This window comes from Equus asinus, chromosome 7 (genome assembly GCF_041296235.1).
Source record: "Equus asinus isolate D_3611 breed Donkey chromosome 7, EquAss-T2T_v2, whole genome shotgun sequence".
Lineage (NCBI taxonomy): Eukaryota > Metazoa > Chordata > Mammalia > Perissodactyla > Equidae > Equus > Equus asinus.
Genome location: NC_091796.1, coordinates 83,959,485 through 83,986,311, shown reverse-complemented (window position 1 = coordinate 83,986,311; position 26,827 = coordinate 83,959,485). Strand labels below are relative to the sequence as shown.

General features: G+C 49.1%; 1 protein-coding gene and 2 long non-coding RNA genes across 4 annotated transcripts in view; 2 read left to right on the top strand and 1 right to left on the bottom strand.

The window, feature by feature from the left end:
- Positions 1-3,004: 3,004 nt before the first annotated feature.
- LOC139045786 (uncharacterized) lies at positions 3,005-4,677 on the bottom strand. The gene is made up of 3 exons (XR_011504882.1): positions 4,470-4,677; positions 3,942-4,176; positions 3,005-3,470 (listed from the first exon to the last, which is right to left on the bottom strand). It is a non-coding gene; the product is annotated as an uncharacterized lncRNA (long non-coding RNA).
- A 1,228-nt stretch (positions 4,678-5,905) lies between these two features.
- Positions 5,906-13,348, top strand: LOC123287170 (uncharacterized). The gene is made up of 3 exons (XR_011504689.1): positions 5,906-6,405; positions 6,993-7,107; positions 9,067-13,348. It is a non-coding gene; the product is annotated as an uncharacterized lncRNA (long non-coding RNA).
- Positions 13,349-16,879: 3,531 nt separating this feature from the next.
- LOC106828892 (choline/ethanolamine transporter FLVCR2-like) overlaps positions 16,880-26,827 on the top strand; it is a 49,187-nt gene continuing 39,239 nt past the window's right edge. Inside the window, exon 1 of one of the 2 annotated variants that reach the window (XM_044774041.2) lies at positions 16,880-17,760. In XM_044774041.2, the coding sequence (XP_044629976.1) occupies positions 17,254-17,760 (507 nt within the window). In that variant the 5' untranslated portion in view covers positions 16,880-17,253. The remainder of the gene's footprint in view (positions 17,761-26,827) is intronic. The other variant, XM_044774040.2, reaches the window with a different exon arrangement.

Genomic DNA, 26,827 nt, shown 5'->3' with positions numbered 1-26,827 from the left:
CCCAAGTCCACAGTGGTGTGAAGCCCCCGCGCTGCGTGCCATCAGCCACCCTGAGTCTGAGTCGTCCAGAGAGCGCTGCCTGGTGTCTCAGCTGGGGAAAGCAAGGGTGCTGGCTGGACCCAGTGTTTTCAGTAGTCGTTTCTCTTCACTGTTGCACTGATTCCAAGTGACAGATACGCAACCTGAACCAGCTTAAGCCAAAGAGAACGTGTTTTGAGAACACTGGGGCTGCTCACAGACATCAGGGAGGAGGGGACCGGTGCAGTGGCAGAAAGGGCTGTGGTCTCACATGGTAGAAGGCGCAAGGGAGCTCTCTGAAGTCTCTTTTATTTTCTGGGTTTTTTTTCAATTATTGTATTGAGATCGTAATGTTCTATAACATTGTGTTATGTCGGGTGTACATTATTGTGTATCAGTTTCTGTATAGAATTCATCATGCTCCCCCCCAGTACTCTAATTTTTATGTGTCACCGTACATGTGTCCCTTTACCCCTTTCGCCCACCCCCAAGCCCCTTCCCCTCTGGTAACTACTAATCTGTTCTCTTTATCCATGGGTTTATCTCCCACATATAAGTGAAATCATGTGCTATTTTTCTTTCTCTGTCTGGCTTATTTCACTTAACATCATACCCTCAAGGTCCATCCATATTGTTGCAAGTGGGACGATTTTGTCTTTTTTTTTCACTGCTGAGCAGTATTCCATAGTCTATATTTCCCACATCTTCTTTATCTATTCATCTGTAGAAGGGCACTTGGGTTGCTTCCACATCTTGGCTATTGTGAATAATGCTGCAGTCAACATAGGGGTGCACAAATCTCTGTGGGTCATTGATTTCCAGTTCTTTGGATAAATACCCAGTAGTGGCATAGCTGGATCGTATGGTATTTCTATGTTTAACTTTTTGAGACATCTCTGTAGTGGCTGAACCAGTATGCATTCCCACCAGCAGCGTATGAGGGCTTTTTTCTCCGCATCCTCTCCAACATTTGTTATTTTTTGTCTTGTTAATTAAGCCGTTCTCACAGGTGTAAGCTGATATCTCATTGTAGTTTTGATTTGCATTTCCCTAATAATTAGTGATGTTGAACATCTTTTCATGTGCCTGTTTCCATGTCTGTTCATATCCTCTGTCCATTTTTTGATCTGGTTGTTTGTTTTTTGTTGTTGAGTTTTATGAGTTCTTCGTATATTGTCAGATATGTGATTTGCAAATATTTTCTCCCAGTTGGTGGGTTATCTTTTCATTTTGTTCATGGGTTCCTTTGCCTTGCAGAAACTTTTTAATATGACGTAGTCCCATTTGTTAATTTTTTCTTTTGTTTCCCTACCTGGGGAGACACGGTATTTCAAAATATGCTGCTAAGACTGATGTCAAAGAGTGTACTATCTATATTTTCTTTTAGGAGTGTTATGGTTTCAGGTCTTACATTCAAGTCTTTAATCCATTTTGAGTCAATTTTTGTGTATGGCATAAGATAACGGTCTACTTTCATTCTTTTGCATGTGGCTGTCCAGTTTTCCCAACACCATTCATTCAAGAAATTCTCCTTTCACCATAACTTCTTGGCTCCTTTGTCAAAGATTAACTGTGTGTAGATGTGTGGTTTTATTTCTTTCGATTCTGTTCCATTGATCTCTTTGTCTGTTTTTGTGCCGGTACCATGCTGTTTGGATTACTATAGCTTTGGAGTATATTTAAAAGTCTGGGATTGTGATGCCTCCAGTTTTGTGTTTCTTTCTCAGGATTGCTTTGGCTTTTGGGGTCTTTTGTTGATCCATATAAGTTTTCAGATTCTTTGTTCTATTTCCATGACAAGTGTCATTGGAATTCTGATTGGGATTGCATTGAATCTGTAGATTGCTTTAGGTAATATCAACATTTGAACTATGTTTGTTCTTCCAATCAATGAGCATGGAATATCTTTCCATTTCTTTATAGCTTCTTGAATATCTTTCAATAATGTGTTATAGTTTTCAGAGTATAGGTCTTTCACTTCTTTGGTCAAATTTATTCCGAGATATCTTATTCTCTTTGTTGCAGTGGTAAATGGGATTGTGCTCTTGAATTCCCTTTCTGCTAGTTAGTTATTAGTGTGTAGAAATGCAACTGATTTTTGTCAGTTGATTTTGTACCCTTCAACTTAGTTGTTGATTATTTCTATTAGCATCTTCTCCCTGTGTCCTCCTGTGGTGGAAGGGGCCAGGGAGCTCTCTGAAGTCTCCTTTATAAGGGCACTGATCCCATTCATGAGGGCTCCACCCTCAGGACCCCATCACCTCCCAAAGGCCCACCTCCCAACACTATTATCTACAGGTTGGATTTCCACGTATGAATTTTGAGGGGACACAAAGAGTCCACTGCATCCTGCATGTCCGCTTTCCTTTTCTGTCTTCCTAAAGATTAGTTTTCTCCATGCTGGGGATTCACCTCTTCACAGCTTCAACAGCGTGAGAGAGGCTGCCCTGATTTTCTGTGCTAAATACAAACTCTCAGATGCCCATTCCTGGACCCATTGACCGTGACCATGGGGGCAAGGGTGCAGCTGCCAAGGGGGCCATATTGAGGTGGCAGAGGGGCAGTTTCCAGGAATAGAGGAGCTATTAACCAGGCAGATAAGATGATCAGTGCCTTCCACGACCATTAACTCATATGGATCAAGAATCACGTACCTTTAGAGATGAGGTAAGATTTGGCACTCTCACTGCTGCGGGCCAGGTTCGTTTTCCAGACAGGGAACCACAGCACCCACCAGTTGTCATACTGTGGCAGCTGTGTGTTGCTATGAAGCTGAAAGCTATATCACTGTTATTTCAAATACCAGTAGGGTCACCCATGGTGGACAGGTTTCAGCAGAGCTTCCAGACTAAGACAGACTAGGAAGAAGGACCTGGCTGCCCACTTGCAAAATAATTGACCATGAAAACCATGTGAACAGCAGTGGAGCACTGTCTGATAGAGCGTCAGAGGTGAGAGGATGGCGCAAAATCACCAGGCAGGGTTCAGCTCTGTGGTCCACAGGATTGTGAGGAGTCAGAATCCACTCCATAGCACTAACAACCACCACCTAGTTCCCTACCCTCTTGGTGCTTGGAAGCATCCCTGTTGTCTTAATAAGGACCATCACAGTTGCCGGGGTAACAAGCAGGAGTCCAGCCTCAGTCAAAGGCTGCCTGTGCCCATTGAATCTCTCGTGCACAATCGTTTGTGTGGTTCTGGAGACGACTAGAATCCGAAGGCAGCTCTGTATCTTCACAGTCGGTATTTCCTGCTGGGACAGATTGCTGTGCAACAGCTTACCTTTCTGGTCTTCTCCGCCTTATTCTCATTCCTTAACAAGCTTCTTCATCCCCGGTGCTCCCGAGAGCTCTTTTATCTCCCCAACAGGGGAGCACATTTCTGGCTTTCTGGCTGCAGAGTCCGCACTGACACTCCTTGCTTTATAGCAGGGGCACTCAGACCAGCAATACCTGAGATGATTTCAGATGCTATGAGAGCCACCCAGGGATCCCTGCCCAGCTGAGGCCAACACACTCACTGTGCAGTCCCAGGAGGACAGCCTGGCCCTTCTGGGGATGGGGCACACACCCAGCACTGCCCTTCCCTCCAAGTCACTTCCAGGTCACCCCGCTGTTATCCCTCCTCAACAGCCCCCCCTCCCCCAAATCTCAGCTTTCCCCTCTGCATGCCCCCAGCCTTCCTCCCCCTGACTCTTTGGGGTCCTCCCGCCTTGTGCCCAGTTCCTCAGCACCCCCTTCCTACGTGTCCTCTCCCACACGCCCTCCTCAGGCCCTCCACTTAGCCTCCGCACTCTGTCCTGCCCGTTCAACCTCACCCAAACCCTGACACTGATGGCACCTCAGGGTCAGCACCCGCTCCCTCTCCCTCGGCTTCCCGTTGCACAGCCCTAGTTCTCTGTGCTTCTCTTCCAAGGCACTTACCACAGTCGTCATTCATTAGTCAGTATGGTTAGTTCTCTGGTGTCTGTTTCCTCCACTAGACTGTAGGCTCCCGGCAGCCAGGGATGGGTCCTCCTTGTCCACTCCTCCATCCTCAGTCCCTAGCGGTGTGTCTGACCCAGGTGGCTGCTCAGTACATTTGTGTTGAATGGATGAATCAATAAAGAAGGGACAGTAGAGCAGGTGCCAGAGATGCTGCAGGGGAGGGAAGCTGGTTCTGAAAGGAGAGATGCAAACAGGAACAGAGCGTGTCTGAACTTAGAAACCAAAGGGTTCACAGGCACCTAGTGTGGAAAGCATTAGGATCCTGTCCTCGACTTGTGGACACACCCAGCCTTGCAGACACACCCACAGATTTGCATGCACACACGCACACATACACACACTGCAGTAAGAGCACATGCCCACAGATTTGCACGCAGACATACACACGTATACACATGCATGGCAGTAACAGCAGTACCTCCCAATATGAAGCATAAAGATAGGTTGGTAACATGAAATCTCTACCTCAGGATACATCCTGAAGTTGGAGCAGGAACAGGGGCTAATATTTTGGCCAGAATTTGATCTTGAGGCAAATGGCTCAATCAACTCAGTCGATTTGCAACTCAGCTCAACTGAAAGCAGGATCAATAGTGAGAGAAATCATGACATGATCAGTTTGGTTTCAACGCCTCTAGCTCCCATCCAAGTCCTCTCCCATCCCCCTCCTCCAATCTCGAGCGTTTTTATGCCTTCTCTAAACTCCTTGGAATCAAAAGAAGACCTTCCGAGAAGGAGCAGACAAAAATTCTGTCTATAGTGTAAATGGCTGATAGGACAAAGTATTGCTCTTTCCAGGAACACTTGCACTTTGTAATAAACACCTTAAGCCACAGCAACGTTTGGGGTCCTTGTGCCCTCGTGATTGTATTCTACAGACAGCCACCTGTCTCACAAAGGTTGTCCCAACCTTCTATTCACTGGAAGGCACTTGACATGGCTGTTTTAGCACAAGACTCTTTTGCCAAAGGGACCTTTTCATGTATCATTTTGAAAAACCATTAGGCTTCAAACCATTAAAAAATTATCAAGTGATGTACCTAACATACATCTTCATTCCATCCCGTCCTCATCCCCACTCCTTCCTTCTCACCACTGATGACACTGTATCAGAGCTGCCAGATCACAACTGTCCTTGAGTCAAACATTCCGCTTCATGTCGAGTGGGTCTCCTTCTTGCAAGTAGGACGCCCTCCCGGCTCACTAAATTGTGACAACTCATGAGAACTTTTTTTTTTTTGTGAGGACGATTGGCCCTGAGCTATCATCCGTTGCCAATTTTCCTCTTTTTGCTTGAGGAAGATTGTCACTGAGCTAACATCTGTGCCATTCTTCCTCTATTTTATGTGTGATGCCACCTCAGTGTGGCTTGATGAGTGGTGCTAGGTCCGCTCCCTGGATCTGAACCTGTGAACCTGGGGCCGCCGAAGTGGAGCGCACAAACTTAACCACTGCTCCACCAGCCAGCCCCTCATCAGAACTTCTGACTCCAGTTCAATACCACACGCCCTGGACCACACTCTCTGCCAGCAGCTGTGTTTCTTGAGTACTGGGTGCTTGCTGTGTTGACCGAGGACAGGTTTTTACCTTGGGGGTCTACAAATGGGTTTCAGGAGTCTACGAGCCCCCGAAATGATATAACCCAAATTTGATGAGTACATATATACTTTGTAAAGGGCAGGGGGAGTCTAGAGTTTTCATCAGATCTTCAGAGCAGTGTGATGACCACCAAATGTAGGAAATGACTGGTTTACATGAGTAATCCAGACATTTCAGGTAAAAACCATCTATTCTGGAGCATGCCGCTTAGCATCTGCCCTCACCAGAGACGCTGTTAGGGGCAGAGCTGACTATTCAGTGATGTTTGTTTTGTTACTATGGGCAACCGGTTTATGTCGTCCCAAATCGAAAGTGGGTTTCCTGACACAAATGACGCACTTTGGAGGCAAGCTTTGAGGACTAAACAGAGAAGTTACTGAATTACTTTGGGGCCGAGTGAAGCACAGGTTTGGTGAGAATGTCCTGCCTTCTAGAAGGTGACCCTTTATCCTCTCTCCATGTGCAACCAGATTCCAAGAACCAGGTCTAAAAGGAGAATGCGGCTTCTGCCTTCCACGTTTCAGGCGACCCTGGGCTTGGGAGAAGACCCAGAAAGAGCAGGGAGGCGCAGGAAGCGGGACTCCCCTCTGCTTCTCTGCCCAGCTGTTCTGTCCTGTTCCGGCTGAGACTGACGTCCATCGGCAGCCACATGTTTCAGATTGAGCTAACGCCTCGCTGCCCTTAAAGGTCAGGAGAGCCACCGTGCTGACACAGGCCTTTCTCCCCCTGGCAGTCTGCCCCACGGCGACTCTTGAGTCATCACATCTGGATGACTAGGCTGACAAAAACGAGGTTTCGTGGGGTGAGTCAAATGGGCGGACGTGGGGTGGCAGGGCAGAGTGATGAAGCAGAACCCTGCCCTTGGAGTCTGAGGATCCGGGTTCGAGTCCCTGCTGAGAACTCGGGCAGGCCACGATGAGCTCTTTGGGTCTCGGATGAAATTAGATAATGCAAGACAAGCTGCTTAACACGGCAAAGGGCGCCAGTCTGTGCTCCGTGGAAGGGATCGTGCAGGACCCGCACTGAGGCAGAGGCTGGCCCAGGCCGGGACGTGCTCATCCCTGACCCTCACAGTGGAGTGTCTTCACAGGTTGTCTGTGGAGACCGGGGGGTCCCCAGGCCTGTGGAGATTTGCGTCCCTGGTCATTTACTCAACAACTGTTTCTTCAGAGCCGCGCGCTGGGAGACAGTGAGGAGGCCTGAGGAGGCACCTGCTCACTCTAGAGCTCAGCTCTCTGCACCCAGGCGGCCTCCGCCAAAACGCCCAGTGGTTGGCTGCCAGAGGGAGCGCTCAGCCCTGCGGGCCTCTCAAGCCGGGGGCGGGGTTGGAGCCTGGAGGGGGAGGAATGAGGGGAAGGTTTGGGTCACAGTTCTCTGTCTTGTCCCTAGGTGGCAGCACCAACTCAAGACTGCTGTCCCGCCGTCCTGGCTGTTAGCTGGGACTCAGAAATTCCCCCAGGGCGCTCAACCGTCAGCTATAGCTCCAGCTTTGGAGGGAACAAAGGTGAGTTTGAGCCCCATCTCTGCACTCCACTGTGTGACTTTGGGCAAACCATGTTACCTCTTGAGTCTGTTCCTTTATCTGCAAAATGGGGAAAGGAATGGTTCCTAAAATAATCCAGTGAACAATGAGGCAAATGTTTGATAAGTGGCAGCCGCTCTCCCCTCTGCCCCAGCAAGAAGGGCAGCACAGCCTGCTCTTTTGCTTTTCTTAAAGATTGGCACCTGAGCTAACATCTGTTGCCAATCTTCTTTTTTTCTTTTCTTTTCTTTGTCCCGGAAGCCCCCCCCACTACATAGTTCTGGTTGTGCTATGTGGGACGCAGGCTCAGCATGGCCTTATGAGTGGTGCCATGTCCGCTCCCAGGATCCAAACCAGTGAAGCCCTCAGCCACCGAGGCGGAGCTCACGAACTTAACCACTGGGCCATGGGGCTGCGGGCCACCCCTCCCCCGCCCTCTCCCCCTCTTACACTTGCATGCATCTCCCTATTCTGCACCTTTTTTCCTCTTTCAAGACAGCCCCCATGGGGAGTGTGAACGCAGGGGGAAGGTCCGCAGTCTGATTTTTCTAGAAGAGATCCACTTTCCCCCTTCCTTGCCTCCTTCTACCCCTTCTCTTCCTCTTCATTTCTTTCTCTATCGGGGAGTTTTATTTGCGAATGTGTGTTAACCACCTGCTCTGTGCGGAGCCCTTGTCTAGGCAGGGACAGGTGGGGAGCGAAGGCTGCGGAGAGCCGGGTCACGCGCACTAGAGAGCGCCCCTCCCTCAAAGGCACTCCCATCCTATAGGCGCGGAGCTGGTCCTCACGCGTGGGCGCTCAGTGCAGCCAGTGGTACAAGACTGAAATACTGAGGTTCTGGCTGGCCGGTAGCCCTGCCCCAGCGCCCTCCACTCTGCAGCGCGGGGCCTGCCGAGCGCCTGCTCCATCTTATCTGCCTGGTTAATTGCCCCTGTCTTCCTGGGGACTGCGCCTCCTCCACCTCCATATGGCAGCTGCACCCTTGCCCCCATGGTCACAGTCAGTGGGTCCAGGAATGGGCATCTGGGAGTTTGTATTTAGGACAGAAAATCAGGGCAGCCTCTCTCAGGCAGCTGAAGCTGCGAAGAGATGAAACTTTAGCGTGAAGAAAACTAGTCTTGAGGAAGAGAGAAAAAGAAAGCGGACAAGCAGGGTGCAATGGACAGTTTGTGTCCCCCCAAAATCCTATGTGGAAATCTAACCTGTAGATACTAGTGTGGGGACGTGGGCCTTTGGGAGGTGATGGGGTCCTGAGGGCGGAGCCCTCATGAATGGGATCAGTGCCCTTATAAAGGAGACTTCAGAGAGCTCCCTGGCCCCTTCCACCACAGGAGGACACAGGGAGAAGACGCCGTCTATGAACCAGGAAGGGGCCTCACCAGACACGGAATCTGCCAGAATCTAGGTAGTCAGCCTCCCAGCCGCTAGAACTGTGAGAAGTAAATTTCTGTCGTTTATAAGGTGTTTTTGTTATAGCAGCCCAAACGGACTGAGACACAGGGAGAACCAGAGACGGGAAGAGTCCTGAGGGGTTCCAGTCCCTGGTTCTGGCAGTTCCCGAGGCTGCAGCCACACTCTCAGAGCCCTTTCTGCCACTGGACAGGTCCCCACCTCCCTGATGTCTGTGAGCAGCCCCACTGTTCTCAAAACATGTTCTCTTTGGTTTATGCTGGTTGGGGTTGCGTATCTGTCACTTGCAATCAATGTAACGGTGAAGAGAAACGACTACTGAAAACACTGGGTCCAGCCAGCACCCTTGCTTTCCCCAGCTGACACAGCAGGCAGCGCTCTCTGGACAACTCAGAGCTCAGGGCGGCTGATGGCACGCAGCCCGGGGCTTCACACCACTGTGGACTTGCGAAGGCTTGAAGGGAATCCATGAAGACTCGGGTTTCATTTTGCACTTGTTTGTTTCTTTCTCATTATTCTATTTATTCACAGAATTACGGAGAACCTGAGCCAGTGTCCTGCTTGCAGCCTGGAGGGTGCATGATGGCAAAGAGTCAAAGAGGAGAGCAGGAATTCGGGACTGGGCAGTTTACGTAAAATTCAATGATTGGACTTTGGTGGGAATTCACACTCTGAATTGAAAGCAGCTCCTCTGGCCTCTTGACCTCGCCATGCCTGAGACAGCTGTAGGAAGGGGTGGAGGGCAAGTAAAGCAAGAGCAGAGAGGAACCAGAGGCAAGAGTGTGCTTTTCCTTCAGAACTTCGCTTCTCTCTCTGCAAGATTCACAGGCTGAAGCTGTTTCTCTCCCTCCGGAGGGCACCATGCTGACTCCTCCCTCCGTCCATCCTCGTCCTCCATCCCATGCGGTCCACCCCCACCACTCCCCTGTCCCCCCGACCCTCCTGCACTTCCCGAGTTCAGTTGTAAAACTCCATTCTGCCCTGGGTGTCCCCATGCTCACCCCTGACCCCAACTGAGTTCTCCATGAAGCAGCCAGAGTATCCTGTCCAGGTGACAAATGTGACAATGTCCCTCACCTGCTTAAAACCCTCAGTGGCTCCCCTTTGCTCTTAGGATAAAGTACAGAACCTCTACACCATCCAGCAGCTGCCTCTCACTGTTGCCTTGCCATCCCCTCAATCTGCCCCAGGCACACTGACTTGGTTCCACTCCTGGAAGGGCTGTGCTGCCTCCTGGCTCAGGGCCTTTGCACCAACTGTTCTCTCTGCCTGGATGCCCTTCCCCTCTCTTTCATCCAGTTAGTTCCCACTCTTTCTTAGGATCTAGCTCATCTGTCCTTCTTTACAAATTCTTACAAATAACCTTCATTGCCCTTATCACAATTTAACTTACCTCAGTGGGAGCGTTTGATTGACAGTTGTCCTCCCAACTAGACTGCAAGCTCCGTGAGGGCAGGGAGGGACCATGTCTGTTTCCCTCACCACTGAAACCCCAGCAGCAGCCACAGGGCCTGGCTGAGTCTCACCTTCTCCTCCAGATCCTGTTCAAACATCTCTGAGAGGCCCTCTCGGGCTCCCCGCTTTGTCAGTCCATGAAGCAGAGTGGACCTCTACCACGCATTTATGGTGCCTCGCTGCAACAATTTGCTCATGTGTCTCTCTCAGCCGCAATGTGTGGACTCTGGGAGGGCTAGGACCACTGACTTTGCTGTGTTTGTTTCCCCGACACCCAGCACAGTGCTTGGCCTGCAGGGGCCGGCTGTGTGAATAAATGCATCATGGTAAAGACAGCTCCCTGGGCCCGGGTGTGATCCTCCATGAACTGAGCAGCTGGACCACAGGATTCTGTGTGTCCTTTCTCTCACACTCTGGCTCCAACCTCACATAACCCTGCCCGTCAGCGCCTCTCTGCTTTGTCACCCATGTGCTTTAACTGTGGCCCTGGCAATCAGCAAACCTCCTGCCACCACAGGTCCTCTGTTTCGCTGTGCAAAGAAAGCCTCACACCTCGGGCTTTCTATAGATTATGCAAAAATAAGCCATTTTAATAGCTCCTACCTCTGACTCATGTTTTTTAGTTAGGCCTTTCTCATGTTTATGGAGCATCTTTCTTTGTTTGCTACTTATTACGAAGCATTTAAAATACATAAAAAGGCATGAAGGATAACATAGCGGACACCCATGAACACACCCAAGTGCGGAGAGCTGAGGACGTGGACCCGTGGACGTGGGCCTTTTCTTCAGTGAAGAACGAATACCGTCCGAGGCCTCTCTGGATACAGCCGTGTATTTCCAGGGAACTGAGACTGCGATTTCCAGCACTGCCTCCGGGAGAGAGCCTGCGTCTCCGTGTCCAGGCAGGGGCTCTCCTCCTGTGTTCCCTTCTAAGGAGAGCGAGACTCCTTCTCCCCAAGGTCTTGACACAGCCAGACCACAGTCCCTTCCACGACAGACCCCGAGACCCTCTGAACTGAGGGGACCCCAGAGGGGAAGGCATCCAGAATCCCGCTCAGCACAGGAATGCCCTCCCCGCCGTCCTGCCCTGTGGGCTCCGGGAGATGAGGCCCTGGGCTCCAAACCCGTGGGGGAGGCACCTCAGAAAAGAACAAGGCAAACCTAAGAAACAAGGAGACAGCAGCATTCAGAACAAGCTGCAAGTGTTTTCCCTCAGGTTGAGGCCTTCTGGAGGTGGGACTCATCCAGGAGTTGCATCCCAGAGCTCAGGGCAACCATGCCTTCGTGCCCCTTCTGTGGGCCACATGTCGAGCCAGAGGCTGGGGTTTGAATGTGAGTAGGACACGGTCCACAGGCTGGAGGAACTCACGGTAAGTGGGTGACTTGAAAGGTTAAGAAACACTCATGATGCAGTGTGCCAGGAGCCACTGTGAAGGGGTACGTCCAAGGTGTGAATGAAGCCTCTGAATCACACTTAGGGCATCGGGGAAGGCTTCCTGGAGGAGGGGATGCTTGTCCCGCATTGTGAAGGATGACAAGCGCAGGGCATGATGTGTTCACAAAGCTTGTGGGGAGCTGCAGGTGGTTCCAGCTGCCTGGCGTGAAGGTGGGAGTGGGCAGTGGTGGGAGAGGTGGCCAGAGAGACATCACAAAGGCCTTGTGTGCTCCTCTGAGGAGGGTGAACTTCTGCAAGCTAGGGGCGGCCACTGGAGGAGTGGAGGCAGGGCAGAGGCCTGAAGGGAACTGGGAAGCCCTGGAAAGTGGTGTGGTCGTGAACTGGAGGAGGAAGAACAAGGAGGAGGGGGTCGCAGGACCAAGGGGAGATGCCACGAGAGTCTGCACAAGGTGATGTCGAAGGAAAAGGAGAGGAGGGAAGATGGTAAGGAGATCAACGCCCAGGGGACACTGAGAAGGAGGGAAGGGAGGTTCTGGGGATTCTCGGCATTTGGGTTTGGCTAAGTGGGAGCTGGCAGTGCCATTCCCTGACAGAGAGGATTCCAGAAGAGGAGACCTTGTTGTGGTCTTTGGATGATGGCACAGAGGTGAGGCCTCAGTAGAAGGGATAAGACCTCCACAGAATCTCCAAGAGAGAAAGTCACTAGAAGCAGAAAGAAGGTCAGAGAAGGACAAGCAAGACCAGGATGTGGGTAAAAGGGCCTCTGACCACACACCCGGTTCCCCGAGGCGACAGCCTGGCACAGCTTTGGAGGACACAGCATCCCTGAGGTCCCAGCGCTGGAGACTTGGGTGCCTGTTTCAGCACCAACATCATAAACTCCACGATGGAACTGACCACACCCCTAGGCGTCACCTGTGGGCCTCGGTGACGCAAGTCCACTTCCATTCCTTTTGTTTCTATTTTTAAATTTTTGAAGTTTTTTTGATAACCAAGGTTATACATAGTTTAAAGAATCAAGGAGACATGTATCAAAATGTCAGTTTCTTTCCTCGTTCCCACTCCCTTGAGGCAATTGCTTTCAGTTCTTATTAGATGATTCTCTTGGTATTTACCTCCATAGCTCTACACAACATGGATATATGGAACCTTCCTGATTATGTCCCTGTCAGGAATCAGCTCCTGACTTTCCAATGTGGCAGACAAAGATTTAGCTCTGTTAACCCCACCCTCATCTCCACCACACACATGTGCCCACTTCCCACTCCCCCATCCTCCTGAAATGCTTCTATCATATTTGGTTATATCAACTTTCAGCGTTCACATTATTATGACTGGGTTCATGCTACTCACAACTGAGTCACTCAAGGTCACCATGATTTTTCCCCTCTCCTTCATAGCCTTTTACCTTCAAGAGGAGTGAATAATCATGTCCCCCCACCCCCATTTATTTAGTTATGCTTCGTGGTACTTATCACTGGTCCAACCCCTAATTCTCCCCCAATTATGTAGACCCCCTCACCATACTTTCAAACACAATTCTATCAGTGTCATCTTCATCACATCTTCCCTGGAGCCTTTTGAGCAGCTTTAATCTGAATGGGCTGCTTTCTATGCCCAGCCCATGGCTGTCCTCCTGGGATCTTCCTTCCCATGATCTTGGTGATTCTCATCTGACTCTCGTTTCCTCCCTTTTTTTGGTGGAGCCCATCCTTTAGCAGCTTTCTGGGAGAGATGCTAAGGCAGTACCTTTTTTTGAAACTTTGCATGTCATGTGTGAAAATATTTGATTCTCTTATCCTTTTTTCTTTAGTAGCTTGCGTATAGAATTCTAGGCAGGAAATGGTTTTCCTTCAGAAAGCATTTTTCCTCTGACTTCCACTTTCCAGGTTTGATGATAACTCTGGGGATATTCTGTTCCTGTTCTTTGCAAAGTATTTTATGAAACCAGTTTTTATCTTTGAAAACCTGTTGGATCTCCTCTTTGTCTCAGTTTTCTGAAATTTCATGGCAATGTGTAATTCAACTCAATTCTCCCAAAAGGTGTTGAGAGCTTGCACTGTATAGCTTCTCTCTCTAAATGCTCCGCTGAATACAGAGATACACACAAGTCCTCAGGAGCTGGAAATATATGGGGACTGTGGGGATAAGGCAAACAGGATATTGGTGAGTATACAGAATTACACATATAAATACACATATAAGATTTGTAAGGGCAACATTTTTACAAATTGCAAGTTTTGGTATTTCTTAAGAGGGACAAATCCAGGGTCTCAACCTGATGCATTGCGTTAGCAAGTTGGCCTTCCCAGCACTCAGCCAACTTCCAGCCTCCCACACCTCCAGCCTCTGTCGACTGGGTGGAAAGCTGTCAATACTCCTGTGATGTGTTGCCTTCCAAGTTGTGCTCTCCCTGCTGGAGCTGTTGTTGGCCTCTAGGGGGCGAACGTTGCCACCATTCTGCAGAGCGCCAGGACAGGCTGAATTCACTGCCAGAGGCTCCCTCAAGCTCCTTATACAGGCAGTTGCCACAGAACCAAGAACCAGGGCCCCTTTCAAGAAGCAATCCCTAAAACGTATTTCTCCTTCCCCTTCAAGGTGTATCTATAGATACCTATAGATAGAACATACAGCTAAATAGATATAATACAGATTAAGCTGCTCAATAAAGGTTTCTCAAATGATGAATACAGAATACTTCTCTCCATGTGCTGTCTGCCCACTATCTATATAGCTGTCCTCCCTGCGGTGGGAATCAGCCAAGAGACGCCATCACCCTCGTGGCTGCCAGAGTATTCTTATTGAAAACAATTGACACATTATCCTGTTTAATTCTCAAAACAATCCTATGAGGCAGGTATTTTTAATGCTCATTTTGCAGTTCAAAAACTGAAGGAGAGAGAGGTGAAGTAACTTGCCCAGGATCCCAAAGCTAATAATGGCAGAACAGAGCTTCAGACCTTATTTTATTTCAACAAGACTCTTCTTTTTTTAAAGATTGGCATCTGAGCTAACATCTGTTCTAATCTTCTTCTCTTTTAATTTTTTAACTTCTTCTCCCCAAAGCCCACCAGTACATGCTTGTATATTCTAGTTGTGGGTGGCTCTGCTTGTGGCATGTGGGACCCCACCTCACTGTGGCTTGATGAGTGATGCCATGTGTGCCCCTAGGATCTGAACCGGTGAAACCCTGGGACACAGAAAGGGGTGCACGAACTTAAGCACTTGGCCACGGGGCTGGCCCCAGGCTTCAGATCTTGAGTGGAGTGAATCCAGAGCTCACAATAGATCCCACGGGCTCCAACATAAAAGGCGACCCCGAATACCGCTGAATCCCAGGTTAGACCCCTTGGGATTTGTCACCAAATGGAAGCATTGCCCAGAGGAGCATGTGGGACAGGCTGCATGGGAGCGAACAGAGTAACCTGTCTTACTGTTGCTTGTTCTCATGCTAATTAGCTGTGTGACCCTGATAACACAGTGTGACTCTGTAGGCCTCAGTTTCCATTTGGGTAAAAGGAAGTGAAGAATATATTCTGCAGGCTTTTGGGAGAGGACCTGATGACCTAGGGAAGAGAAACAGTGAAGGTCTCAGAAGGTTCCAGGAGAACCTAGGTTCTGTGCTCCCTGGAGAAGGCTGGGAAACACCGTTGGAATTTCAGGAAGACGGGATGTTGACCTAGTGTGGAAATTCTTAGGTGGGTATGAGACCCCTCTTCAAACATCCCATTATAATGCAAGACCTCAAATTTCCACTGAAAAGTGGGTGCCTCCAAGCAGCCTTCCCTCTCCTGGGAACCAGTGGTTCTAATTCCACCAGAGGTGCCCACAGGTGGCTGCATGTTGAGGTCCCCTGGGGACCTTTAAACATGCAGGTGCCGGGGTCCAGTCTCACAGACCCTGATTTGTGCTGTGGCTGAGGCACTGGGAATGTTAAGAGCTCAGGATGTGATTTTATTGCTCAACCCAAGTTAGTGCCACTGCCCAGAGCTTTGAATTCTTCATTTTGGTCTGAAGGTTAAAAAAGAAAACCAAAGGGAAGCAGTGGCACCCAGAGGCTCTCAAACTTTAATGTGCAAACAGACGAATCACCTGGAGATCTCTAAAATGCAGCCTCTAATTCAGTAGGTCCAGGGTGGAGCTGGGCTGCTGCCCTTGGAAGAAGCTTCCAGAGCATGCCCACACTGCTGTCCCCAGACCACACTTGAGCAGCTGGGCTGTAGCTTGAATGAACACAAACTCGCGTGAGAATGATGGCTCTTCAGGCAAGCTGACACCTTAAGTATGAAGTTCCTTTCCTTCTCCGAGCTGTCTTTTTTTCTGTAAGATGCAGGTAAGCAATACTAACTACATCCCAGGATTCTTGTGATCCTTAACTGAGATCACGCGGTGGTCATGTTTAGCACAATATAATAATCATTAGCTTGTTAATCCTAGGGTAGTCAACACTCACGGAATGCTTACAAACCTGCCAGAATTTTCAAAGTGCTTTCATGCCTTAACTGTTCAAACCTCACAACACTCTGAGGTGCGTCGTGCTATTTTATCGTCCTTATTTCACAGATGAAGACATGAGGCACAGAGAGGTGGAGTACCTTAAGTTACGGTACACACCTAGGAGTAGCTAAGCCGGTGTTTGCACCCAGGGAGAAGCTGGGCTCTTATCCCTCCCCAGGGCTGAAAGGGATCAGTGGGAACAGGCACTTCCGCCCTGCAGGCGTGCCTTTTTGGAGGCGAGGACTTGCGGGCTTACCCTCTGGAAAGGGCTGAGCCCAGCAGGCGGCAGACTAGGGTACTTGGGCGCAAAGACCACTTACAGACCCCGCCCAGAGGCAGCGCTGTGCTGGGCCTGTCACCACAAACACACCCCTCGCTAGATCTTAAAAGTCTGCGAACTCCCCTGCACCCTCCGCCCTCAGGGCCCCGCCTAGGAGGCCGCCCGGGCGTCCATCAGGGAAGAACAGCCTTCCCTCACAGGTTCCAGCCCGAGATCCCCAAGATAGACCATCTCCGCAGGGAAGCAAGGAGCACAGCGAGTTTCCTCGACTCCGCTTTACCCCAGGAGCGCAACCAGACCGGGAGATCCACAAATGTTTGTTTCTGTCCAAAGTTCAGGGGGAGTCTGGGAGCCCAGCCAAGCTGGGAAAAGTCGGGAAGCCCTCTTGGATTCCCCAGAGCGCATTGGGGGCGCCGGCATCGGTGCACGCGCGCAGGGATGGGGACTGGCACGGAGGAGACTCCGTTTGGAGAGTCACCTCGGAAGGGCGGAGAGAATTATCTTGCGGGGACCCCGGGAGAGGGCAAATGAATTTGAGGGGCCGTGAGGGGGAGGAGGGTTAACCGGCGGTTTCCAGGGCGCCCGGGGCAGGTGAGAGGAATGCACCGCAAGTTGTGGCGAAACAACTGCGCTGCAGGGCCAGACCAGCTGGAGAAGAAGGGCGGCAGTGGTGGGGGGGCGGGGGGACGCCGGGCTGGACCGGGCGGGGCGGTCACGTGCGCCCGAGGGGGCGAGGCCCCTAGCCGGCCGGGCAGCGAACAGAATCCGGCGAAGCGGCTGCGCGAGGAGCGAACTTCTGCCAGGACAGAGGGGCTGAAGTGGCCAGATCGCCCTGGGACGACTCCAGGCCCAGATGGCCAGGACCCAGCGGAGGCATCTGGCTTGGTTTGGGGACAGCGGTCGGCAACAGGGGACGCCAAGGAAACGTGGGAGTAGGATCTCGGGGTGAGCGCAGGCTGGGGTCTCCGTTTATTCGTGGGCGGGCCGGGGAAAATGCCTCATGAGCTCTAGGGGACCAGCCGAAGCCACCGTCCCTTAAGACCGTCGGTGTCCTCAGCACCTGTCGAGGGTTCCAGGAGAGGCTGTGGTCATGGTGAATGAAGATCCCAACCAGCAGGAGGGCGATGACAGCAGTAGCTCCGGCCCCGAGGACCTTAGCGTGATCAAGGTGAGCAAGCGCCGGTGGGCCGTGGTCCTGGTGTTCAGCTGCTCCTCCATGTGCAACGCTTTCCAGTGGATCCAGTACGGCTCCATAAATAACATCTTCATGAACTTCTACGGGGTCAGTGCCTTTGCCATCGACTGGCTGTCCATGTGCTACATGCTGACCTACATCCCTCTACTGCCTTTGTCCTGGCTGCTGGAGAAGTTCGGCCTCCGCACCATTGCCCTCACCGGCTCGGTTCTGAACTGCCTGGGTGCCTGGGTGAAGTTGGGCAGCCTGAAGCCAAATCTCTTCCCAGTCACCGTGCTGGGCCAGGTCATCTGCTCTGTGGCCCAGGTCTTCATCCTGGGCATGCCCTCCCGCATCGCTTCCGTCTGGTTCGGGCCTAATGAGGTTTCAACAGCCTGCTCCATAGCTGTCCTTGGCAATCAGGTGGGTAGAGGATCTGCGGATGTTCAGAGCAATGGGCGTCATGTCATTGTGAGACTGAGTGGCTTAGGTTGTCCCTAACTGTGTGGGTGGGAGCCTGCAGTTTTCTGACTTCAGCAGTGTTTGTGACTCTGGGTGACTGGCTGGGTGTGACTGACAGTGTCAGTGAGTGATGATGAAGGGGCGACTGTGTGTGAGAGGTTCCGGGTAACAAAAGGAGGGGACCTTTTCTTTCACCCACAATTTCTCCTCCCCCAGCAGAAAGCATGCTTCTGGAGCATGTGCTGTTTATGTGATCTCATTACTGAACCTGTCAGTCCACCAGCTTCGACCTGTGACTTAGGAAAGCTGTTCTTTGTCAGGGAGCAGCCCTTGGGGGTCAGACTCTTCTGGTGTCATCAGAATTTGGGAGGTGTTTTTAGCCTGAGAAGCCAGCTTTCCTAGAGTCAGCATCTCCCGTCCTGCAGAGAGTCGCGGAGCGGTGCCCTGCTGGTGCTGGGCACTGTTCTTACCTCTTTCTTTTCACAGCTGAAGCCAGGACAGTGGGAACAAAGCTTTGTGCCAAACTCCTTCCCTGGGGTTTAGAGCCAAGTCCAGCAGTATGGAGTAGAAACCTGGCTCTGAATTTCCAAGGCCTAGAAACCTTGGAAAGGCCTGGAAAGCTCACATCTTAATCCCCTCTCTTTCCTTTTTGGAAGGACAATCTCAAATTCTTTGCATCTCCATGTGGTTATGACCCAGAAAGTCGGGCATGTGTTGAATCTAATTGCCTTTTCGAATTATTTGACTCAACTCTTTATGGACTCCTCGTTTACCTGGACCACTGCCTCTGGTCCCACTTCTTCCCAAGCACGTGTACTTGTGACCACGAGTTTGGCAAATGGACCAGTGACCCTTACTTCTTATAGGCCTGTTTTCTCTTACCTGTTCCTTGCATTTAGAAAATTTAAACTTTTCTTTAAAGTTCTCATTTGGATCAGAAATTTCCAAATCTTCTCTAAAGGCAAATTTCCATTCTGTTCTCTTCAGCACCAAGGAGGCAACTTGAGCTAAATTTCCCTGAGCGGGGAGGTCCTGCCTCTGGGGTAATAGCGTAAGCAGTCCCTGAAAGCCGACAGAGGGGTCTTCTTTAGCACGCAAACAGGCAACATAAAATCCTGTAGTCAGTTTTCTTTCACCTGTAGCTTTGAATGTTCTGAAGATTGAATTGATTTGAGGTCTGGGGGTGAAACAAGATGGATCTTTGGTTCAGGGTAATGAAGAAATAGGGATTGAGAGGGACATCTGCCAACTCCCTACCCTCTAAGGGGATGTGACTGGATTTTAACATCCCCTGTGCAGCCCTGCTGGTGGGTTTCACACTACTGGAGTTTTCCTTTCTAGGAGGGTAAACCTGGGGGCAAAGGGCAGGACCCTTCAGGCTTCCCGAGGGTTGAATCCCCCGATGAGCAGAACAGGATTCAGACAAGGCCCCTGCAGTCCCGGACCTGCTGTGTGGGGAGGCAGGAGAACTAACGGGGAGAAGTCCTCAGGAGGCCTGGTGAGATCAGAGAAGGCAACCCTTTTTCTGTTAACCACAAAGCATACACCAATAGTATTCAGAGCCGTCCTCACACACCTGTGAGGGAATTGAACACCAGATCCATCTTTAAAATTTAAAAAGAATAGTATGCAGTCCCCACCACCAGCCCCACCAAGGTCAGGAAATGCTCAGAATTTTACGTGTGAAAACACTCTGAAGGCATGTATTTGTATCAAGGAGCCATCTATTTAAGTTTGATCTTTAGGGTTTAACCAATTGTGCTAAGTTAAAAAAAAATTAGGAAAAACTGAATTGTTTATGCTTCCTCTCCTAGAGATGACTAGGTTCGCTTCCTCTGCGTGTGTGCTAACCTTTCTGTCTGAGTAAAGCATGGCTGAGTGGAGGAAAAATATTAACAGAGCACCTTGAGCTTTGCTGCTTAGAAAAAAGGCTCCACAAAGATTCCACATGCCATTCCGCAGAATAATTCTTCGTGGCCTGCCAGCCTCACACTGATCAGCAGAACCCCTGCACCCTGCTAACTCTGACCTCTCGTTCTAGGGCTGCTTATGTGCTCCACACGTGCACCAGCCCTGCTTGCATTGAATCAACACTCCTCCATTCATTCAACAAGCATTTACCTGGCGCTCGCCTTTGGCCAGATGCTATGTGAGGGCTGCAAAGATCGTCCTTGCTGTGGCAGAGTTCCTGTACTGGGTTTTTCAATTCTACCAGGCACCAAGATTCAGATTCAAAACAAACAAAACCACAAAAGACCCTGCAAAAAACAGAGCAGAGTATAGAGGATTTCTTTTCAGTTCTCCACAAGGTTTTTAGTATCTGCTTTGCCTAATTGCTATGGGCAAATTGAAGGGATGGAAGCTAATGTCTATTGAACACTTACCATGCGCAAGGCACTTTTTCATCCATGGTTTAATTCTTCAGCTCTGTGAGGTAGGTGGAACTGTCCCCATTGTTCCAGATGAGGACACTGAGACCTAGATGAATGGAGTAGCCTTCTCCAGGGTCCTACGGCTGCTGAGTGGTAGAAGGGAGATGTGAACCCCGCTCCCCCTCCACACCTGTCACAGCCAGTGTTGAGTCTTCACGGGGATAAAGCATTTGTTTATAAAAAGAAAAAAGGGGCAGGATTCTCAGGTTCAAATTTTGCCCCAGTGTCTTCAGTGTCCAGCAGTTTTCTCCAGAATTGGAGGGCCTGGCACCTGTCTTCTGTTTTGAAGTCCCCAGCATCAGCATTGGCTCCCCACCGCTGTGCTGTAAACTGCGAAAGAGCTCAGTCTGTCTCTGAGCCTAGCTCCACAAGAAGGAGGGGCTCCAGTCTCTGGGAAGAAGAAACCAGCGAGGCCTGAGCTGGGGTGAGAGAGGGAAGGGGTGTCTGAGACTGCAGCCCAGGCGGTTCCCTTTCTGTGGTCCGCTCTGACCAGTTGCACAGGTGGTAACAGCTTGGCAGTTTGTAGCAACACCTGTTCCATTGTTTCAAGGGAAAATGATCTGTGTGGAGTTTTGAGTGATGTGGACACATTGTGACTGTGCAAGAGTTGGAGGAGGGCTTTGTGTTGGAGTCTGGTGATGGCTTGGTGGCACAGGGTGAGCGAGATGTGGGAGCTGGAAGAGAGCCTCAAGTCAGCCCCAGCCCCGATGCGGAGCCCACAGCACTGACACTTCCTCAAGGACTCTTGGGCAGCTCGTAGCTCCGCAAAACTCAGAAATAGAGTAGGAGTGAATCTGTTTGCTTTTCGAGGTAAAGAAAATACAGTGACCTTACAGAATCAGTTCTGTAGAAGCTGCAGCTGGCTGGGTTGTTGAATTAGTGCTGTCCATCAGAAAGAAAACGCAAGCCACTTATGCTAGCCACATATATGACTAAATTTCCTAGTAGCCACATTAAAAATAGGTAAAATGTAAATTAAAAGAATAGTCAAAACAACAGGTGAAATTGCCTTTAGTAGTATATTGTCTTTAACCCGGTATATCCACTTCTTTCAACATGTAGTCAACATGATAAAATGACTGCGAAGCTATGTTACGTTCTTTTCAGCACATATTCTCCACTTACGGCTTAGATGCTTTTTGCAGTAATGATGTGGTGTCGTCAGTACCATCAGGTTTTAGCAGGTCTGGAACAAGGGTGCTATTTCTAGAGGAGGAAAAAGTTGTCCTGGCCTCTCTTAGGGTCCCTCACTGGGTCTAAAAATTCACTGACAAAGTCAAATTAACAGGAGAAAATCATCCCGATTTCTTTAATGTAGGTAGGACATGACATAGGAACCCTCCTGTTCCTTCATAAGGAAAGGAAGAAACAGACTTAGGTACCTCTTTTGTTTTTGCTGAGGAAGATTTGCCCTGAGCTAACATCTGTGCCAATCCTCCTCTATTTTGCATGTGGGTTGGCACCACAGCATGGCTGACGAGTGTTGTAGGTCTGCGCCTGGGTTTCCAACGTGTGAACCCAGGTCGCTGAAGTGGAGTGCACCGAGTTAACACTCAGCCACGGGGCCGGCCCTAGACCTGTGTACTTTTGTGCTAGGTTTCATGAGGACAGTCGTGAGGGATGTGAATAATCAGGGAGTACAAGGTAACCGTAACTGGTGGAACTGCACAAGGCCTGTCTGTCAGGATTCGTCTTGGGGATCCCTTTGTCTTCAGAGATAAGGATGCTCCCTTCCTCGGAGTGTAGGGAGGGCGCCTCTCACAGGAGGGTTTTTCTTTTGTTTTGTTTTGTTTTTTCTTTTTATTAAGATTATGATAGTTTACAACCTTGTGAAATTTCAGTTGTACATTATTGTTAGTCATGTTGTAGGTGTACCACTTCACCCTTCGTGCCCTCCCCCTACTCCCCTTTCCCCTGTTAACCACCAATAAGTTCTCTTTGTCTAAATGTTAACTTCTACCTATGAGTGGAGTCATACAGAGTTCGTCTTTCTCTATCTGGCTTATTTCACTTGACATAATACCCTCAAGGTCCATCCATGTTGTTGTGAATGGGACGATTTTATCCTTTTTTATGGCTGAGTAGTATCCCATTGTATATATATACCACATCTTCTTTATCCAATCATCAGTTGATGGGCACTTAGGTTGCTTCCACATCTTGGCTATTGTAAATAATGCTGCGATGAACATAGGGGTGCATGGGACTTTTGAATTGCTGATTTCAAGTTCTTTGGATAGATACCCAGTAGTGGGATGGCTGGGTCATAAGGTATTTCTATTTTTAGTTTTTTGAGAATCACAGAAGGGTTTTGAGGCCTATTTCAGGGAAGAAGGGCGGGGCCGTGAGAGGAGGTCAGAGGGATCTTCCTGCTTCTGCCATTTTCTCAGACTCCTTCAGCTTCAAATATTATCATGCCAAGGTGCCGTATTTTGGGGAGTGTGTCCTGAACCCTGTCATATTTCCATCAATTGGAAATCAGAGTCTAGCAGATAAAGATGGGCACTAGGAAACTGAGGCCAGCCTCCAGGAGGTTGTGTTTGCTGGACCAGCTGATCATACGGCATCACCCAGAGAGGCTGACTCAGGACCAGGGTCGTAAGGTGGGCCGTCAGCCTAGTCTTCTTCCAGAATCATGGTCACTTGGGTCTGTTAAAGCACAGGCTTATCATTCTGGATCTTCTACTGTCAGAGGCCTTTCAGGTCGGGGTGAAGTTTGGGGAGGTGAAGGCAGATTCTTGTTCTCTTCCTTTGTTGTTGTTGCTCAAGGCACACAAAATGCCTGCCCACATGGCTGACCACTCTCTGGCCTCCCCTCACGCATTAGAAGAGAGGGACGGACAAGGCCTGGAGAGCAGAATGGAGCTGGTGGGGACTGAAATGAGATGGGGTGGGGCCGGGACCACAGCCTACTATGCTCATGGGGGCCAGCCAGGTCATATACATGGGACAAGGTAGCAGTGACACTGGAGTGTGGTGGGGTCACAGCAAAAGTGAGAACACGTGTCTCACTGAAGGACAGCAGCGGCTTCAGCTCCTGCCAGCCATTGACATACAGAGTGTGACCCAGTGTGGTCAGGACCCCATTTTTTTTAAAGAGAAACCAGAAATCCAGATTTTTATATGAAATGTGTTTTGTTTTTATTGTGGTAAAATATACATAATATTTATCATTGTAACCATCTGTAAGTGTAAAATTCAGTGACATCAGATATGTTCACAATGTTGTGTATTACCACTATCTATACCCAAAGTTTTTCATCATCCCCAACAACTCAGTACCCGTTAAACAATGACTCCTCCCTTCCCCCCGCCAGCCCCTCGTAACCTCTGTTCTGCTTTCTGTTTTTACGAATTCGCCTATTCCATAAACCTCACATAAGTGGAGTCATACCGTATTTGTCTTTCTGTGTCTGGCTTATGAAATCTGTTTTATAATGCTGATAACTAATTCAAAAGTTGTATTATTATTATTCTTACACTCTGTTTTGAAACTGTGGGTCAGATAAACTGCCCGTTTGAGACTTCCGGGGAGGGTAACCCTAAACCCAGTCCCGTTCTTCTCTCTGCTTCCTCGGAAAGCCCTCACCAGAGATGCAGGCAGTGGAAACGAGCTCAGAGGCTGGCAACTCTGGGGAGGAAACTAGACCAGTGCTCCCTGATAGTGGTCATTCACCTCACCCATGGGGCTAGGTAAAAATACAGATGTCTGGGCCCCCAGGAGGATTTTCTGAACCTAGAGGTCTTTCTAGGGGAGGGGCCCAGGCTCCTGTATTTTCAACCGGGCTCCCAGCTGAGGCTAGTGGTCAGCACTTCTTGAAGCCATCTGGAGAGAGGACCAGCATGCCATGGGAAGGCATCCTCTTGCTTGCAGCCACGTTCTTGTCAAGGCTGATTTATCGTGTTTGCTGCATGCTGGGTCCACTGTCCAGGGGGAAGCAATTGAGAGCGAGCCACTCACTCTTCAGATTGAGGGGAGAAGAGAGGCTGGGGGTGGTGTTCATAATTCTGATTCACTTAAGGTTCTGAAAATATACTCGAAGTCCTGGGGTGGGGGTTGCGGGTTGGGGAGTGGGGAAGGCCCTCATGGAACGTGAGGCGGAAGCATTTCAGTTGCTCCTCATCCTCCTGTTTCTGTGACACTCAGCCCCGTGCACTGGACGAGGCTTGGGTTGGCCTGGCTGGACTTCTGTCTTGGCTTTGTGGCCTCGCCAGACATCATCGCAGGTGCCCGCCAAGTCCACAGCATCACGTCTGCGTCTTCAGTTTAGTGGTCCAGGGCCCTCCTCCCTCCCCATTCCTAACCAGCCTGTCCCTTGTTCCCTCCCAACCTTGTCTCTTCTCTGACCAGTCTGGCTCCTTAGTTATCTCCTTGAAGATACACTGCTTAGGGAATAAGTCTTAGGCCGTGGAGAGTGACATCAGCAAGATGGTGGACCAGGAAGCTCCAGACCCTCACCCCTGCAGAAACGTGAAACAAGCTAGAACCTGGCTACAATGCCTTCCTTCTTAGAGCCATGGCAGTCAGTCAGAGATCTGTGGCAACCAAGCAGATGCCCAACCCGGAAAAAGCCGCATTCAGAATGTTAGGGATTTTACAGCCTTCTTCCCCACCCTTGCCTTCCTCCTCCTCCCTGCCGGGCCTCCCAATGCCTTGTTCCCTCTGCAAACCATAGAGAGCAGAGTGGACTGAATTTGCACCATTTTAACCCAGTTGTATTTCTAAACACTAACAATGAACAATCCAGAAAAGAAATTAAGAAAACAATTCAATTTACAATAGCATTAAAAAAAAAAAAGACTTAGGAATAAATTTAACCAAGGAAGCCAAAGACTTGTACATTGAAAACAACAGGACGTTGCTGAAGGAAATTAAAGACATAAATGAATGGAAAAACATGTTGTGTTCCTGGATTGAAAGACTTACTGTTGGTAAGATGTCAGTACTGTGTAAAGCAGTCTGCAGGTTCGATGAAATCCCTATCAAAATCCCAATGAGGTTTTTCACAGAAATTGAAAAATGCATAAAAAATTCATGTGGATGTGCAAGGGACACTGAGTAGCCAAAACTATCCTGGAAAAGAACAACAAAGTTGGAGGTCTCACACTTCTTGATTTCAAAACTGCTAACAAAGCTGCAGTAACCCGACAGTGTGGTATTGGCATCAGACAAACACAGACCAGTGAACTAGAGTCCAGAAAGAAACCCTCAGCTGTGTGGTCAAATGACTTTTCAACAAGGGTGCCAAGACTATTCCATAGGAAAAGGATAGCCTTAAAAAAAAAAAGAAGACTTTATTTCTTAGAGCAGCTTTAGGTTCACAGCAGAAGGGGAAGGTACGGATTTTCCATATACTCCCTGCCCCATTATCAACATCCCCCGCCAGAGTGGTAGAGTTGTTACAATTGATGAACCTACACCGACACATCATTGTCACCAAACTTTTCAACTAGTGGTGCTGGGAAAACTATAAAACTCTTAGAAAAAAACATAGGGAAAAAGCTTCATGACATTAGATTTGTCGATGATGGCAGTGATTTCTTCGATATGATACTAAAAGCCTGGGCAAAAAAAAATATAGATAAATTGGATTATCTCAAATTTAAAGACTTTTGTGCTTCAGAGGACACTATCACCAGAGTGAAAAGGCAACACACAGGTGGCCGGCCCGGTGGCGCAGCAGTTAAGTTCTCACATTGCGCTTCGGCGGCCCGGGGTTCACCAGTTCAGATCCCAGGTGCAGACATGGCACGGCTTGGCAAACCATGCTGTGGTAGGCATCCCACATATAAAGTAGAGGAAGATGGGCACGGATGTTAGCTCAGGGCCAGTCTTCCTCAGCAAAATGAGTAGGATTGGCAGCAGGTGTTAGCTCAGGGCTAATCTTCCTCAGAAAAAAATAAAATGGTTAATTTAAAAAACAAAAAAAGGAAAGGCAAGCCACAGAATGGGAGAAAATATTTGCAAATCATATATCTGATAAGGGGTTAATATCCAGAATATATAAAGAACTCCTACAGTTCAACAACAAAAACAACCAGATTTCAAAATGAGCAAAGGACTTGAATAGACGTTTCGCCAAAAAAGATATATAAATGGCCAATAAGCACATGAATAGCTACTCAACATCAGGGAAAATGCAAATCAAAACTACAATGAGATACTGCTTCACACCTATTAGGATGGCTATTAGAAAAGAAAATAAGAAAATAAGACAAGTGTTGGCAAGGACGTGGAGAAGCTGGAAGCCTGTACCCTGCTGATGGGAATGAAAATGGTGGAGTCACGTGGAAGATCGTATGGTAGTTCCTCAAAAAATTAAAAATAGAATTACCATATTATCCAGCAGTTCTACCATTGGGTGTATACCCAAAAGATCTGAAAGCAGGAACTTGAACAGATATTTGTACGTCCTTGTTCATAGCAGCATTATTCACAATAGTCAAAAGGTGGAACCAACCCAAGTGTCCATCTGTTGATGAATGGATAAACAAAATGTGATATATAAATACAATGGAATATTATTTAGCCTTAGAAAGAGGAAATTTTGATACATACTTCTTGGATGAACCTTGAAGACATTGTGCTAAGTGAA